At 34.2% G+C, this 14,028-nt stretch overlaps 2 protein-coding genes and 1 non-coding gene across 4 annotated transcripts; 1 reads left to right on the top strand and 2 right to left on the bottom strand.

The window, feature by feature from the left end:
• Positions 1 to 168: 168 nt before the first annotated feature.
• On the top strand, positions 169 to 1,592 carry LOC113869811 (transcription factor bHLH93-like). Of its 2 annotated transcripts, none has more exons than XM_027506294.1 (4): positions 169 to 738; positions 956 to 1,126; positions 1,220 to 1,387; positions 1,483 to 1,592. In XM_027506294.1, the coding sequence occupies exons 1-4, from the start codon at positions 169 to 171 to the stop codon at positions 1,567 to 1,569; spliced, it is 996 nt and encodes a 331-aa protein (XP_027362095.1). In that variant the 3' UTR covers positions 1,570 to 1,592. The 2 variants fall into 2 exon arrangements, with proteins under 2 accessions (XP_027362095.1, XP_027362096.1); XM_027506295.1 differs by having other exon boundaries at positions 956 to 1,108.
• A 1,735-nt stretch (positions 1,593 to 3,327) lies between these two features.
• On the bottom strand, positions 3,328 to 3,399 carry TRNAG-UCC. Its single transcript has one exon. It is a non-coding gene; the product is annotated as a tRNA-Gly (tRNA).
• A 1,429-nt stretch (positions 3,400 to 4,828) lies between these two features.
• Positions 4,829 to 6,775, bottom strand: LOC113870453. The gene is made up of 2 exons (XM_027507045.1): positions 6,236 to 6,775; positions 4,829 to 5,578 (listed from the first exon to the last, which is right to left on the bottom strand). Exons 1-2 carry the CDS (start codon positions 6,773 to 6,775, stop codon positions 4,829 to 4,831), a joined length of 1,290 nt encoding a protein of 429 aa, XP_027362846.1.
• Positions 6,776 to 14,028: the final 7,253 nt, after the last annotated feature.

A 14,028-nucleotide genomic window follows, 5' to 3' on the forward strand; every position in this document is an offset into this window, starting at 1 on the left:
TATTACACTATTATTTAAACTAACTCTTCCCTTTTGCTTCAACTTCATCTTATCAAGCCTTCTCTATTTGCCTATTCTTTTCACAATTCACTTCCATTCTAGACACTAGGGAAGAGGAATAGAGAGAGAGAGAGAGAGAGAGAGAGAGAGAAAGAAAGAAGAACAAGGATGGAGCTTTCTCAACTTGGTTTTCTTGATGAACTACTTGCTCCGAGAAAAGACACTTGGAATGCTTTGTCCACTGGCTTGAATGAGTTACTTCCCAGTGGTTGGAGCTTTGACTCTTTTGATGAGAACCAAAGTTTAGCAACTTTGAATCCATCATTTGCTGCATTTTCGACTCCAATAGACCAAAGATTTGAATGTCCTTATGGAAGTGAAACAGCATACCCTTTTGTTGATGGCTTCACATTGCCAGAGCTTGATTCATCATACACTAGGAATGATGAGTCTGCACCACTTTTACCTCAAGAAGATAATCCCTCAATGGAGGATGAAGAGTTTGGCTTTCTGGGTAGCGATAACATGAATTTGGAACAAACAAAAAGTGGCTGCAAAATTGAGGAACAAGTGACAGAGATTCCGGTCTTCAACATGGGCATGTGTGGAGAGAAAAGGCCCAAATCCAAGAAACTAGAAGGGCAGCCTTCAAAGAATCTCATGGCAGAAAGAAGGAGAAGAAAGCGTTTGAATGATCGCCTTTCCATGCTGAGGTCAATAGTCCCTAAGATCAGCAAGGTAACTCAAAAGATATAATATAATGTTTTCTTTTTTTTCTTTTACATCATTCTCACCTTGTCATATGGTATCCTTTTTATGAATGTCTCAATCAATAGAAATCAAATTGGCTTTCTCCAGTAGGTGGTCTTTTCATGATTATTTTTTACCAACACTTGCATTTGTTGTTTGATTTGATCTTAACCTTTGAACTAACATGATAATACAAACTTGACAGATGGACAGGACCTCCATTCTTGGAGATACCATTGATTACATGAAAGAGCTTCTAGAAAGGATAGGTAAGTTGCAAGAAGAAGAGATGGAGGAGGGAACTAATCAGATAAACCTTTTGGGCATTTCTAAGGAGCTGAAGCCAAATGAAGTAATGGTAAGAAATTCCCCCAAGGTATGGTTTAGTTCTAGTTACTCAGTCAAACCCCAGAAGTAACCGATGCATAATGTTTTTACATTAAAAATATGTGCTATAATGGTTTTGCAGTTTGATGTTGAGAGAAGAGACCAAGACACAAGGATCAGCATCTGCTGTGCCACAAAGCCAGGATTACTGCTGTCAACAGTGAACACCTTAGAAGCATTAGGCCTTGAGATTCACCAGTGTGTTATAAGCAGTTTCAATGATTTTTCAATGCAAGCATCTTGCTCAGAGGTTTATAACATATTTAAGTGGCCTCAACATTTGTTACATATTTGAAATAAAGCATTTTAGTTCCCTGTTTTAACCTATTGTTCTCATGGTCTTAGGCAGTAGAGCAGACAAATTGTATGAGCCCGGAAGATATAAAGCAAGCACTATTCAGAAATGCAGGTTATGGTGGAAGATGTCTCTAGGAGAAAGATGGAAAACTGATATAAAAATTTGCAGATGGTGAAAAAGAAGCAAAGTTTTCCTCTTGTGTAATTCAAGGAACTAGGGTGTTAAAAAGTTTTAATGAGATTCCAAATAAGTTGGCCTTTGATGCTTCAATTCTAACAGCTTCACCCTGTATTCTAACATACAGTGGGGTATATTTAGTTCAAGCTTCACTTTCTCTTTGTGATAAAAATCCATTATTTTTAGTAGTAATCTATAATGAAGAACGGTTGTTGCCAAACCCACAAGTGGAATCAACCTGATTTTTAATAGATTCCTGAATATGCGGTTGCATCAAAATTTCTTTACTCGGACATTATTATACAAATAATTGTGTCATCTGTATCCTGTGGCTGTGGTAACACAACAAGTGGATGATACACTTTTAAAAGGATTCTGGTGTGTCAGATATCAAACACTTTATGAGAAGTAAGGTAGCTAAGTTGCATAACAACCACTTATAAAATGAATTATCGACATGATGCTTTATGATTTCTCAATAATTGCAAGTAGCCCCCTCCAAGGACCAACTAGAATGTTAAGTTGTATATATCGGCTCCTTTCTATTTAAAGCATTACTATTGAAATGAAATGAATATGATCCTCTTTATTTCCAGACAAGGAAAGTTACAGCTTAGTGCCTTTTGAAGTGCTAAACTTAACTGCTAACTGAAGGTAACTGCAGAATTCTAATTGATCCTGATTAGTCACAAGTACAACAACAATGATGAGCCAAGATTAGTCACTTGAAAAACTATTCATCATGTTACCAAAAAAGATTAAATAGAAAAAAACTACTCATCAATGAATCACATAAGGTTTAATTCCATAGCTTACCAAATGACAAGAAATATGGCTAATTTGGTTTTTTATTTGTTATGACTCTAATGCTGAGTCAACCCTAAAGCAAAGCACTGCGACTGTGAGTCATAATGTCAACACAAAATAGAGAACCATGCAATCTTAGCCATGAAAGGCAAACCCCTTGACTAAAAAGTGAAAATTAGGCTTGCTTTTCATGTTTGATTTGGTTCTTTTCTTTTGCTTATAGTATAAGGTATTATTTCCCACATTACCATGTTAGATGTTTGCATGTTGCATCATTGAGAAAAGTCCGTGATCAAATAATCTATTTTCACTGATTGAAATACGAGTTAACTTTAGATGTAAATAGAATTCAACATCACATTGATGTTCAACATGGAACAGACCATTTTTTTTTTTTTCATTTTCAGCAGAGTCTAGTTCAGCTCATTTTAGAAAAACAATTATTAGTTTTTAAATTTTAAAAATATTTTTTAAAGAAAAACGATTATTTCTTAAAATAAATGTTACCAAAACATGAGGAGAAAATATAACTTAAAAAATAGTGGGACCAAAAATATTCTCTTAACCTATTTGGCAACTTGTTACAACAGACAAGCAAGGATAGTTTCCAAAAAAAATTAAATACCAAACCGTTTTTGTACAGAGTCTACAAACTTCAAGATTTGCAGTTCAAATCAAGTTAATATATTATTATGTTCACATCAACATAATCATATGTGAGTTACAAATATCGACAAGGTAAAAGACATGAAACGGATATAGTCAAACGGATTCCAACTAGTAAAAATATAATTGGTAAAGATAAAATATTTCTGTCACAAATGATATAAAAGTTTAAAAAATCATAAACAACGCTTTTATTCTTCCGCTTAAGCAATTTTGATTCTTTGGAAATAAAGATTAAGTAATGCGTCAGCCGGGAGTCGAACCCGGATCTATTGCTTGGAAGGCAATTATCCTAACCGTTGGACTACTGACGCAGTGGACATTAGAGAGAGTTATAAATCATACAATGTCAGGAATTGATAATTATTTATATAATATTTTTTCGTATAATTTGATTATAAAGGAAATTTTCTAAAACGCGAGGGAATTTAGACTTAGAAAACGAATGAAAGCAAAAAAGGAAATCTTACTTAAGATAACGACCCTAAATTTATTCACAGTGAACTGAAGTATAAGATTAAGCACGTACAAATTAATATAATATACTTTTTTAAGAAACCTATACAGTTGCAGCTGGAATCGAAGCACCGGGAAGTTTGGATCTCTTCTTTTAGTGGCCTATACTTTGTGGGTTAGGACCCCAAACTACTGTTGCAAACGGACTGTGATGGGAGTTGGTGGACATAAGAATTGGTGGCCCGGCCTACAAGTTTTGACAACTTTTTTCTAATCACGTCACCCTTTTTTCTGAAAATAAAAATCTGAAATGTTATGTCAATTTTAAAAATTAAATTTCAAAAGCCACTTTTAAATTTTTTTAATTTCCATAAAAGTAGTGAAAAACAACCTCCAAAAGTTTTTAAATCAATTGCTGCTTTTACCTATGGAAAAAGCCTATGACCAAAACCCAAAAGAAACAAAAAATTTCATACATGAGCAGTGTCCAAAATTAAATCAATTGAAAGTTAAAAAAAGAAAGTATTAAGATAACTCTAGCACAAGCTTTGATCTCCTTCTTTATTATTTTTTTGATACACCTTAAACTTTTAATTAGTTGTGTTTATAAATACCAGTGTTCACGGATCTACAACCCATCACCAGTGCCATTTATCATAGTTGTCAGAACCCAATCGGACTAATCAGTCTAATGAGGATGATAATTTACGACCATTCATTCAACCTGTCCAATGGACCCTGACACAAGAATTGGCTTGTTGCTTTATAATTTCTCAATAATTGTAAGATGTGATAGTCCGGTTGAAGGAACATCTAGAATGTGAATTAGTATGTCAGTTTCCTACTATTACAGCATCGCTATATGTCAGCATGATTTTTTATCATATGATCTATTGCAACCACTATTAAAGCAGCTATATGCAAAGTGGTATAGAAAGAGCTTATTATTAAAAGATAATCGAAGCAGCTCTCGCCCATTGTGATATACATTTCAAGCTAAGTACCTACTACCTAGACAAATACAAAACCATTATTCAAATAAAACCCAATTTAAATGTATAGCATCTAGAAATATGAGCTGGGAGCCTTGGATGGGTCTGGAACAGAAATCATTGCCAGAACATTATGGAAGTATGGAGCAAAAATGAAATTGAATTGCTCATTTTCATAAACTACAAAAAATACTAACAAACTAGGATTTATGAAGAGTTAGATTGTGACTAGGCTACAGTGTCTAAAACTTTAAGTCAGACTATACATGCAATTAGTCAATTAGCTCGAGAAAATCTATTGACTTTCATAATCCAATCCAATTTCATCATCATTGTCTTCATCAGAACTACAAGTGTTGCCCACGAAATTGACTTGCGACTGCTGAAACTTATTGATAGCATCTCTAGCTTCAGAAACCAAGGCAACTTTTGCAGCTTTAACCACATCCCTTTTCTGGATGCTGTTTCCTTCTATCATTTTCCCAGTTTGTAAAGAGGCTGCTCTTCTCTTAGCTTCCCTGCAGCGCAATTGATTGATATATTTCTCATGTAGTACCTTGTTCTTTACATGCTTTAGTACTGGGGGGCTAACAAGATCTGCTACACTCGAGGAACTTAATCTTGAAAGGGGCTTCTTATGACTTGAAGATGATGATTTTTCAGAGCAACTTTGTAGGAACCCTTTGTTTTCCTTTTGCTGCTTTGGAGTATAAAGTATTTCACTAGGCTGTACTGCATTAGTAGAAAAATCAATGTTTGGTTCAAGAACAGAAAAAATGTCCCCTTCACGGTCCTGATCAACTTTAAGATGGCACTGTAACAGCTTCTCTACAGACTTCTGGGTGATAATGTTCTTTGGTTTTAGCACTTTTGATCTTCTAACCATTTCATCGATAGGTTTGAGCAGTTTACTTGCAGATATTGAGAATTGATGAAGGGGTGATGACTTCAATGTCTTCGCCCTTGACCGAGGCTGAGATTGACGCGGTGTTATATGGTCACGGTGAATTCTATCAAAGCAATCTTGTTGAGACTTTCCAGGCACCTGTAATAGATTTTGTATGGAAATGATTCAGTGAATACAAGTAATTGACTACCAAAAGATTATAAAATCACATTTGTCCTTTAAGAGATATATACATGCAGAAAAGTAATATTTTCAATAACAAATCCTTTAATGTGTGGACATCTAATGGTAAGTAAGTGAAATGGAATTGAATGAGATAGAAAGAAGTGAAATGAAATGATATAAATCAGTGGAATAGAAAGAATAAAGTTATCATTTCATATTTAAGGGGAAGATACAGAGAAATATTGAATAGAATGGAATAGAATTAGGTTCCATTCTATTCCATCCTATTTTAAATCATACAAAAAATCGAACCTAAGTAGCATTCCATCCATTCCACTTTATTTCATTCCACCAATCCAATCAAAAACAATTATCAACATTTGACCTGTCATAGAACATGCAATTTCTCAAGTGTGACTTCTAGTTCTAGCATCATGTTTATTTTCTAACATTTGAAAAGGCAACCAAACCAAGGCAGAAAGAAGACAACCACCAACCAGGGTTAAATTGCAACAACATTCTCTACCTTAGTTCCCAATTGAAGTCAACCCAAGTCAACATTTTCTAATTTCTACTATTATTACCCTAAGCGTGACGCTCAGAGAGATAGAGAGAGAATGAAACATATACCAGCTTAGAAACGTTCTTCCAGAAATGGGGGCTAGGCTTAGTAGCAAAATACGCTCTTTGCAAAGCCAATTCTTCTTCCTTTGTCCATCCTTTCGCAATCTCTTCGCCATCGCGCTTTCTCTTCACTCCCATTTCAACCCTCTCTTCATTTTTCGCCTTTGTTCCTCCACCTTCAATCACAAACCCCTCATCCGAAAAAACACGATTTTCTTTCGTTTTGGGTTCAGCACCCTTGGCACTCGTGTGATTCCTGGAACCGCCGGAACGTTTACTCAATTTGTTATCGCTTGGGTGATTGGAAGGGTCCTTGCGGTTATTCAACCTGGGAGATCGTCTCGGAGACGGAAACCCACTGTTCAACCTGGGAGATCTTCTCGACCCAACAGCAAAAATTTTTGATTTGAACGAAGGTTTCTTTGTGGAATCGCTCCATTTTGCGGATTTAGGGTCTGTGGTGTTGTGATTTTGTTGGAGGAGGAGTCTGGGTGACCTTCGTAGGATGGTGGATTGGTTGTGGACGATGGAGTTTCTGTTTGGCATTTTCACGAACACTTGATGGGGTCACTTCTACCAAACAAAACAAAATTCGAAGCACCCTTTTTGAGAGGGAAACCCGTTAATTCAAACTTGAATTCAGTTGCTCCATAACACAAAACAGAGTCTCGTTTTGGGTCCTCATGACATGGGCTACAAACCCGTTAAGAGTTATGAGTGCCTTATTCCAAGATCAAAACCCAAATAAAACTATATTTCAAAAACTTGCACAAAATCCTTTCATATTATATAAATACCTACATGTTAATTATAATTTTCAACATTTATTTCTTATTTATCATAAATTATCATATGAATAAAAACATTTACTTTTATAATAATTAATTTAAAAAATATTAATATTAACACTTACAAATTAATTTAAATAATTAACAATAATAAAATTTTATAAAATATTTATCACACTTTTATATTTTAAATGTACTAAATATTTTTTAATAAAAATTTATGAATTTCAAAATATTGAAATTCAGTTCTAATAACAAAATCATTAATTTAAATCAGTAAAAGACATGTTCACCATTTATTTTAATTATTTGGTAGTATAAAAATGTTTACATTAAAATATATTAAAATTAATGTTCAACACTTTTTTTATTTTTTTATTAAATTAAGTATATATTTGAAAATAAGTTAAAAAATATGTGAACATAGCATTTAAAAAAACATGAATTTATATAAGGTATTAAAATATATCATTTGTATTAATTTTACAACTTATTTTGTTCATTTTTAAAATATGTTAAAACAAAATAGATATAACATGTAGTGTTAGATCGATGTATTTATCATTCTAATTGAATTGTGCTGAGTATGCTTAAAGTGTATGAATTATCCATATATATTAGAATGTGAATGTAAAAGTTATATGATTATCGTGTGATGAGCTGCATATATATATATATATATATATATATATATATATTAATGCTGTATTATGATGTTGTCGAGTGTGATGGGCAGAACGATTAGAAATTAGTTGTTAAGTGTGTTTTACAAGAGGTAAGTTAAAGAGTATGATCGAGAACCAATATAATCTCATCCAAGAGAGAGATTGAGAGTTTTTGGTGTAGGGTGTCTCACTCAAGTGAGGGAAACCTTGCTCAAGTGAGAGCAGATAGGATCATCTCAGTTGTCCCCTCGCTCAGGCGAGAAGAGATCTCGCTCAGGCAAGAGGTGACCTGATAAAACTTTTTGGCAAGTGCACCAAATCGTTGAAGTTACAAAGATTATCGTCCACTGGGATAAGTGTTAAGTATCAAACCACAAGAATATTACTAGTTGAGTCAGCAAAAACAGGGTATATATAGTAGTACGAAATTAACATAGCAGAATTGTAAAACTGAAAGTAAAGATGCTGGAATTACAATTAATAAATGGATAAAAGTAAAACTTAATATAGAAAATAATTAACAGGACTGCAGAATGTAAATAACTCAAGTAGAGAAAATAGGTTTTTTTGCAAAGATTAATAAATGAGTTGAGTTTAGAATCCCTTATCCCTTTCTCCTTGCTTAAAATATACTTGTAACTCAAAATATAATCAATCTAATGGTCAGGTTGTCTAAATTATCCAACTCTAATCCCTTGGTAATTGGTTCTAAAACGACTTTTAATCTCCTAATCCCTTAGGTAAACAAAAAACATTCAGCATTAAGGATAAAACTCATATGACCACATTATCATAAATTTCTATTCCTAGACAATTATAATAAGCATTTTAACCCCAGTCCAAGAAAGTCCACAACTTTCCAGCAATAAACTCCTTTTCATCAACCACATTCACGTAGAACAGCGAGGTATTAAGTTTAGAATTAAAAAGTTAGATTAAAGCTTCCATCTTGAGTCACATACAATGCTTAGTTCATTGCAATGGGTAAAGGTATAAGTTCATCTTTACTCAACCCAAAGAGATTTAGCTAGACATTATGAAAGGAAATTAATTAAAACTGAGATATATAGCAGAAACGAAATTCATAATTATAGAAAAGCTTACAACAAAAGGATAGAATGAAAGTGTTACTGTTCTATTACAAAAATCAGAGAAGATGGAAAGGAAATCCAAGTTCCCATAAGAATCCTTCTACCAAGATGTCAAGAAATAGCCCTCGTTTCCTATTCTATGTAAAACTGTATGAAAACCTACAAAACCGTGCTCCAGAATGTTCTAAAAATAAAAGATAAAAGATGTCGTCTTTTCAAAAAAATTTCGCTTCTATATGCATCAGTCAGCATCGTGTCCCCACAAATAAAAGTTCATGTCCCCGCAGAGTGTGTCCTGCAGCACTTAACTTTCGTCCTTTAGCCCAATTGCCACTTTTTGTCTAAATTCTTTTAAAAATTCAATTGCCAACATCAGAATATGAATGATCTATATAAATTTTTCAGTACTTGTAACATACCATTGAATTTTCCAATTAATTGTATTAACTTATGATTTAAATCCAATAAAATATGCCAAAAATCTCTAATTTCCTAGATGAGTTATAAACTCATCACAATCCCAAACTTAAATGTTTGCTTGTCCTCAAGCAAATTCTTTTCTTTTTCATATGAACAGAAATTTTGTATTCTAGCAAATTGTCCCCTTTTTCTCTCTTGTAACAGCAAAATAAATTTTTGAAAATCACAAACATGCATCAATTTTCTTAACACCAAGGATTGAATTAAACTCCCTCTCAGGAAATCTGTTTTCACTCCATTCTCTCAATGTATTAGCTTGTGTTTAGCTCTCTTTAATGCATTTGCTGTTATTCTTTGCTCTAGATTTGGCAAATTTCTAGCTCACATCTATTCATGCAATTAGTTATAATCAAGAGGACTTCATAAGGTTTAACACATGGTCAGGGTTCAGGTGAGACAATATTTTGGCTGCTGGTCATTCCCTATATCAAAGAAAGTATGAGGGACAACTTAGAAAATCTAAGAGTTGGAATACTTGTGTGTACTTCTTCCTTGAGTAATTCAAAAATTATTTTTTTTTTCAATAATGCAAACCCAAATTTCTCTTTTCGATTTGCTTCTTTTCAGCTTTTTTTTTTTTTTTAGATACTTGAGTTTGTTTTCTTTCAATAACATCAGCTGATTACTTAATTTTCCAGATATATATACCACCCTAAACTTGAAAACAAAGCTTGTCCTCAAGCAACCACTAATACAACCCCAAACTTAGAATTTTTAAGTTATCCAAAGAGAAGCTCATACTTTCTAAGTCATATGGAGGAATACCAGTTTTTCTATATGGTTGAGGGTGAAATTATGCAAGAAAGAAAGGAATCAGGCTCAAAGGGTTCAGCAAGGGATAGAGAAGGGTAGGCAATATAGTTAAATGAATGTTCAACAAAAAATGGCCTCAATCACCTTATAACATGAAAGTAATTTAAGATAAAGCAGAAAATTGATAAATCTTGCAAAGAAAATAACAATCACAGTAAGCATGCTCACAGAAATGACAAATAGGCTCAATTGCTAACACAGGAAATTTATGGAATTTAATTCAACATGATGTTCAGCAATGTGCAAATTTTGCTTGTGATGTTTTTAACTGTGTAAACTGTGCAAGAGTGAAAGAGGCATCTACTGAATTTAGTAGGGTTTACAATACAGCAACCAGTTAATAAAATAAAATACATAAGTGAAAGTAAATAAAAAGAAAATGCAGAGGGGGACTCCTCTGAGTGGTGGACCAATCTGAGGCTTGAAACTTGCCTCTGCTCCTTTGTTAAAGCTCCTGGACAGATTTAAAAATAGAGAAAAACAGAGCATTAAATATATAAAAAGACTGAAAATTAACAATTTGTCCATGGGCAGTAAGGTGCCTCGAAAGAAGAAACAAAAGTTCAGACTTTTAAACATGAAAAATAAGATGACAATGAAATAAAGTGAACAATCAAAAGGAACATGAAACAAAAACAACAACAAGGTCAAATTTCTTCATCCTCTACAGCATCTTCATCTTCCATTGGGTTTTCATCATTCAGCAACTGCAGCAGTTTAGCACAGGAGTGGCCCTCTGGTTCCTCATCATTAACTTGTAGATCTTGGGCAATGCGATCTACTTTTGACTCCAGCTGCATCATACCTTGCATAAGAAGTTGGGTTTGTTTAGTTGTGGACTTCTGCAGCTGCTCTTGTGATTTCTGAAGTTTAGCAATGCTGCTAAGAACCAAGTTTAATTATTGCTTGCTTGTCATGGTGGATGAAGAAGAGGCTAGAGCAGTAGGGTTAATGGAAGGTCTTTCTGGTCGCCTGTGGGAGCTCTCAACAAAAGAGGAAAGGGTGACTGCAGTGATCCACTTTGGCTTTTGGACGGAAACATCACTGGGATCAATGGTGACCCCAGCATCTTCACATAATAAAGTGATCAAGGAGGGGTAGGCCAATGAGTTTTGACTATCATCGTCCATAATCTGCCTCATTTCTTGATGGATGACTTTTCCCACATTAATTTATTTCCCTATGACTATACAATACAAGAGCTGTGCACGACGTAGGAGCAGTGTTGTGTCATGCAGGACAAGGATCAAGGAGCCTATCATAAACTGAAACCAGGCCCGAGGTAGAGGTAGCATGTCATCTACCAGTAGACTGCGAGATTCTGGGCCACCTAGTGGTCTCCATTCTGATCCAGGCTTACATATGATTCGAATGATAGCTTCAAAATCAGGTTCCTGCTCTAGGAGAGCAGTGTATTCAACCTTAGGTGGTTCGACAATAATGCGTTTGATTTGTAGCACCCTGTTTATGACCCCTGGTGTAAAAGACACCTTTATTCCTCTGACAATAGTGTGATATGGGGAAAGATTATTCTCAGCTGAAGGGTCTGCTCTTCCATTTGTGTAAAACTCTTAGACCAAAGATTGAAATCCTTTTCCGGTTAATCCACAGAAGTACTCCCAGTTGCACACCTGAATAGCAATCTGGATGGGGTCCACTTCTCCCTCTTCTAGCTTGAAACCACGATCCTCTATAATCTTACGCAGTTTAATGTTAGAGTTATGATGTTCCTCGTGGAAGGGGCTACGGAAAGGACCTTCAGATAGTGTTTCTTCAATCTCAGAATCATAGAGGTCCACTCTGGCCCTCTTCGGTCGGTTAGCTACAGTTTTTCTTCTCATCCTGCAATTCAAAGCAATTTATCAGAAAATTAGCACTAACAACACATACATGAAGACTGTGTAAAAGTGGCAGGCTGAATCAATGAATTGAAGAAGAAATCAATGTTAACATAAATTTCCAAAAATGTATTTTCAGTGAACAGAGTTCAGAAAAAAAAACACATAAAATTTTTCAATCATCATAAAATTGGTGTAGAATTTAAAAGGCAACACAGTGGACTATGGGGAACAGGAATTCTATTCACAATTTATATTTTGCAATATTGCAACTCACTATGCTAAACGCTTGCTTAACAAGAATGCAATTGACATTCAAATATTGAGAATGAACAGAGGTATATCAGTCATTTTGCAAACTTTATAAGAACAATAATATATTTTTCAGAGATTCACATACTAGGAAAGTGTACAGCAAAAAGGCACAAAAGCTCAAAGGTGAAGATTATCTATGAACACAATGAATAATGAACTTGTTACTGCACAGCATATCCAAAAACAAAATCTGCAGTGAAAAGGTTGCAAGTAACATGGTAAAACATCATAAAAATTTCAGAATAACACTTGGGTCACTCAATGAGATTTGTAACCATGCAGTGAACACAACAACCAATGGAACAATGAATTAATTCTATTCCCAAGTGTAATAAAAAAAATTCAATAGAGAATGTAACTAAGGTCCCAAAACATTAGGAATTCTCATCAGAAGAAGTAATTCATTACAGAAGATATTCCAATTTATCGCAGAATTTGGGCAAAATTCACAAAGGCAATAATATGGACTATTAAGACATTATCTAGTACTCCCACAGTGCCTACCTAATTCATAAAGCACCAAACAGAGACCAAAATTCTGCACTTTACTATGAAAAGCTTAAATCCCATAAATAGCAAAATTTTGAAAAACACAATGGAGCGATGATACACCAGAATGTGCAACACAATCGTGAAGCGCTCAAAGAGTTAACATATAATACGACAATAACAATGTAAGAATGCGATGGAAGATAGGAAACAAGAAAAATGGAAAACACAATTGATTTAAAATTGAAATATGTACAAAAATTAAAAATTACCTTTAAGATGTGAAATGTGCGTGCAAAGAATAATGAATATAAAATTCTATGCCCCAAAATGTTCTAACGCACAGTGAGCATGAAGTAAAGACAAATACATTCAACTCCATTAACTAAAAAAAATTAGAATAAGGAAAGTAAGGGAGAGATTCAAGCCAAAAATTGTTCCTAAACAGGGTCGGGCCATTAATAGGGAGAAGAGTGCATTACAAAGAACTCAATCTTTACTCCAAAATATGCAAAATATAAAGTTAACTTAAGCAATAATGGAGTCCCCAAAATCTGATGGTTTGCAAATAAAAAGAGTTGTATAAACATGAAAACTGCACTCAACGGGTCATTGAATACTGCTACAATAATTTCAGAAAACTGCACCTAGGATAAAAATAAAGATCCAGCCTCACTAAAAAAAATAAATCTCTTTCACGACTTTGCATAGTGAATACAGGATAAAATCATAATAAAATTCAAAGAAGCATTCAGAAATTTGCACGATCATCTTGAAAACACTCAAATATTGTTGTTGTTGCAGAATAAACCAAAAAAGAAAGAAAATATTATGCCATAATCACGCATAGTACACACCAAGCATTTTAAACAAATATTCTCACCTCTTTTTTTTTTTTTACAACTTTGATCATGTGAGTGTACCATCAAAATGAAGACAAACATTTAGCATGAATCCAATAGGGCATGAAAGCAAGCGCGACAATGGGGGAAAAAAAATTTGTACAGCACCACAGTGAAAGAATGGAGGAGAAGAAGAAGAAAGAAGAAATGCACTAAAAACAGAGTAAGGGGTATACGTACCTTTGGAACCTCTAAACTTTTGAAAATGGCTACCGGAAGGGGAAAATAAGGGTGTAGAGAGAAACCAGGAATGGAGAGGGTTAAGAAAATGAAAAGTAAAGTGAATGGTACTGATGGATTAATGAGGAAGCATTAAAATGGAAGCTGCAAGGACATGGTGAATAACTACTCAGAGACTGAGCACACGTTACCGCCTTTTTAACTTCTTTTTCTTTTTAAATTTTTAATATTAACATTT

The sequence above is a fragment of the Abrus precatorius genome, unplaced genomic scaffold (genome assembly GCF_003935025.1).
Source record: "Abrus precatorius isolate BTA unplaced genomic scaffold, Abrus_2018 Scaffold6, whole genome shotgun sequence".
NCBI classification, from domain to species: domain Eukaryota; kingdom Viridiplantae; phylum Streptophyta; class Magnoliopsida; order Fabales; family Fabaceae; genus Abrus; species Abrus precatorius.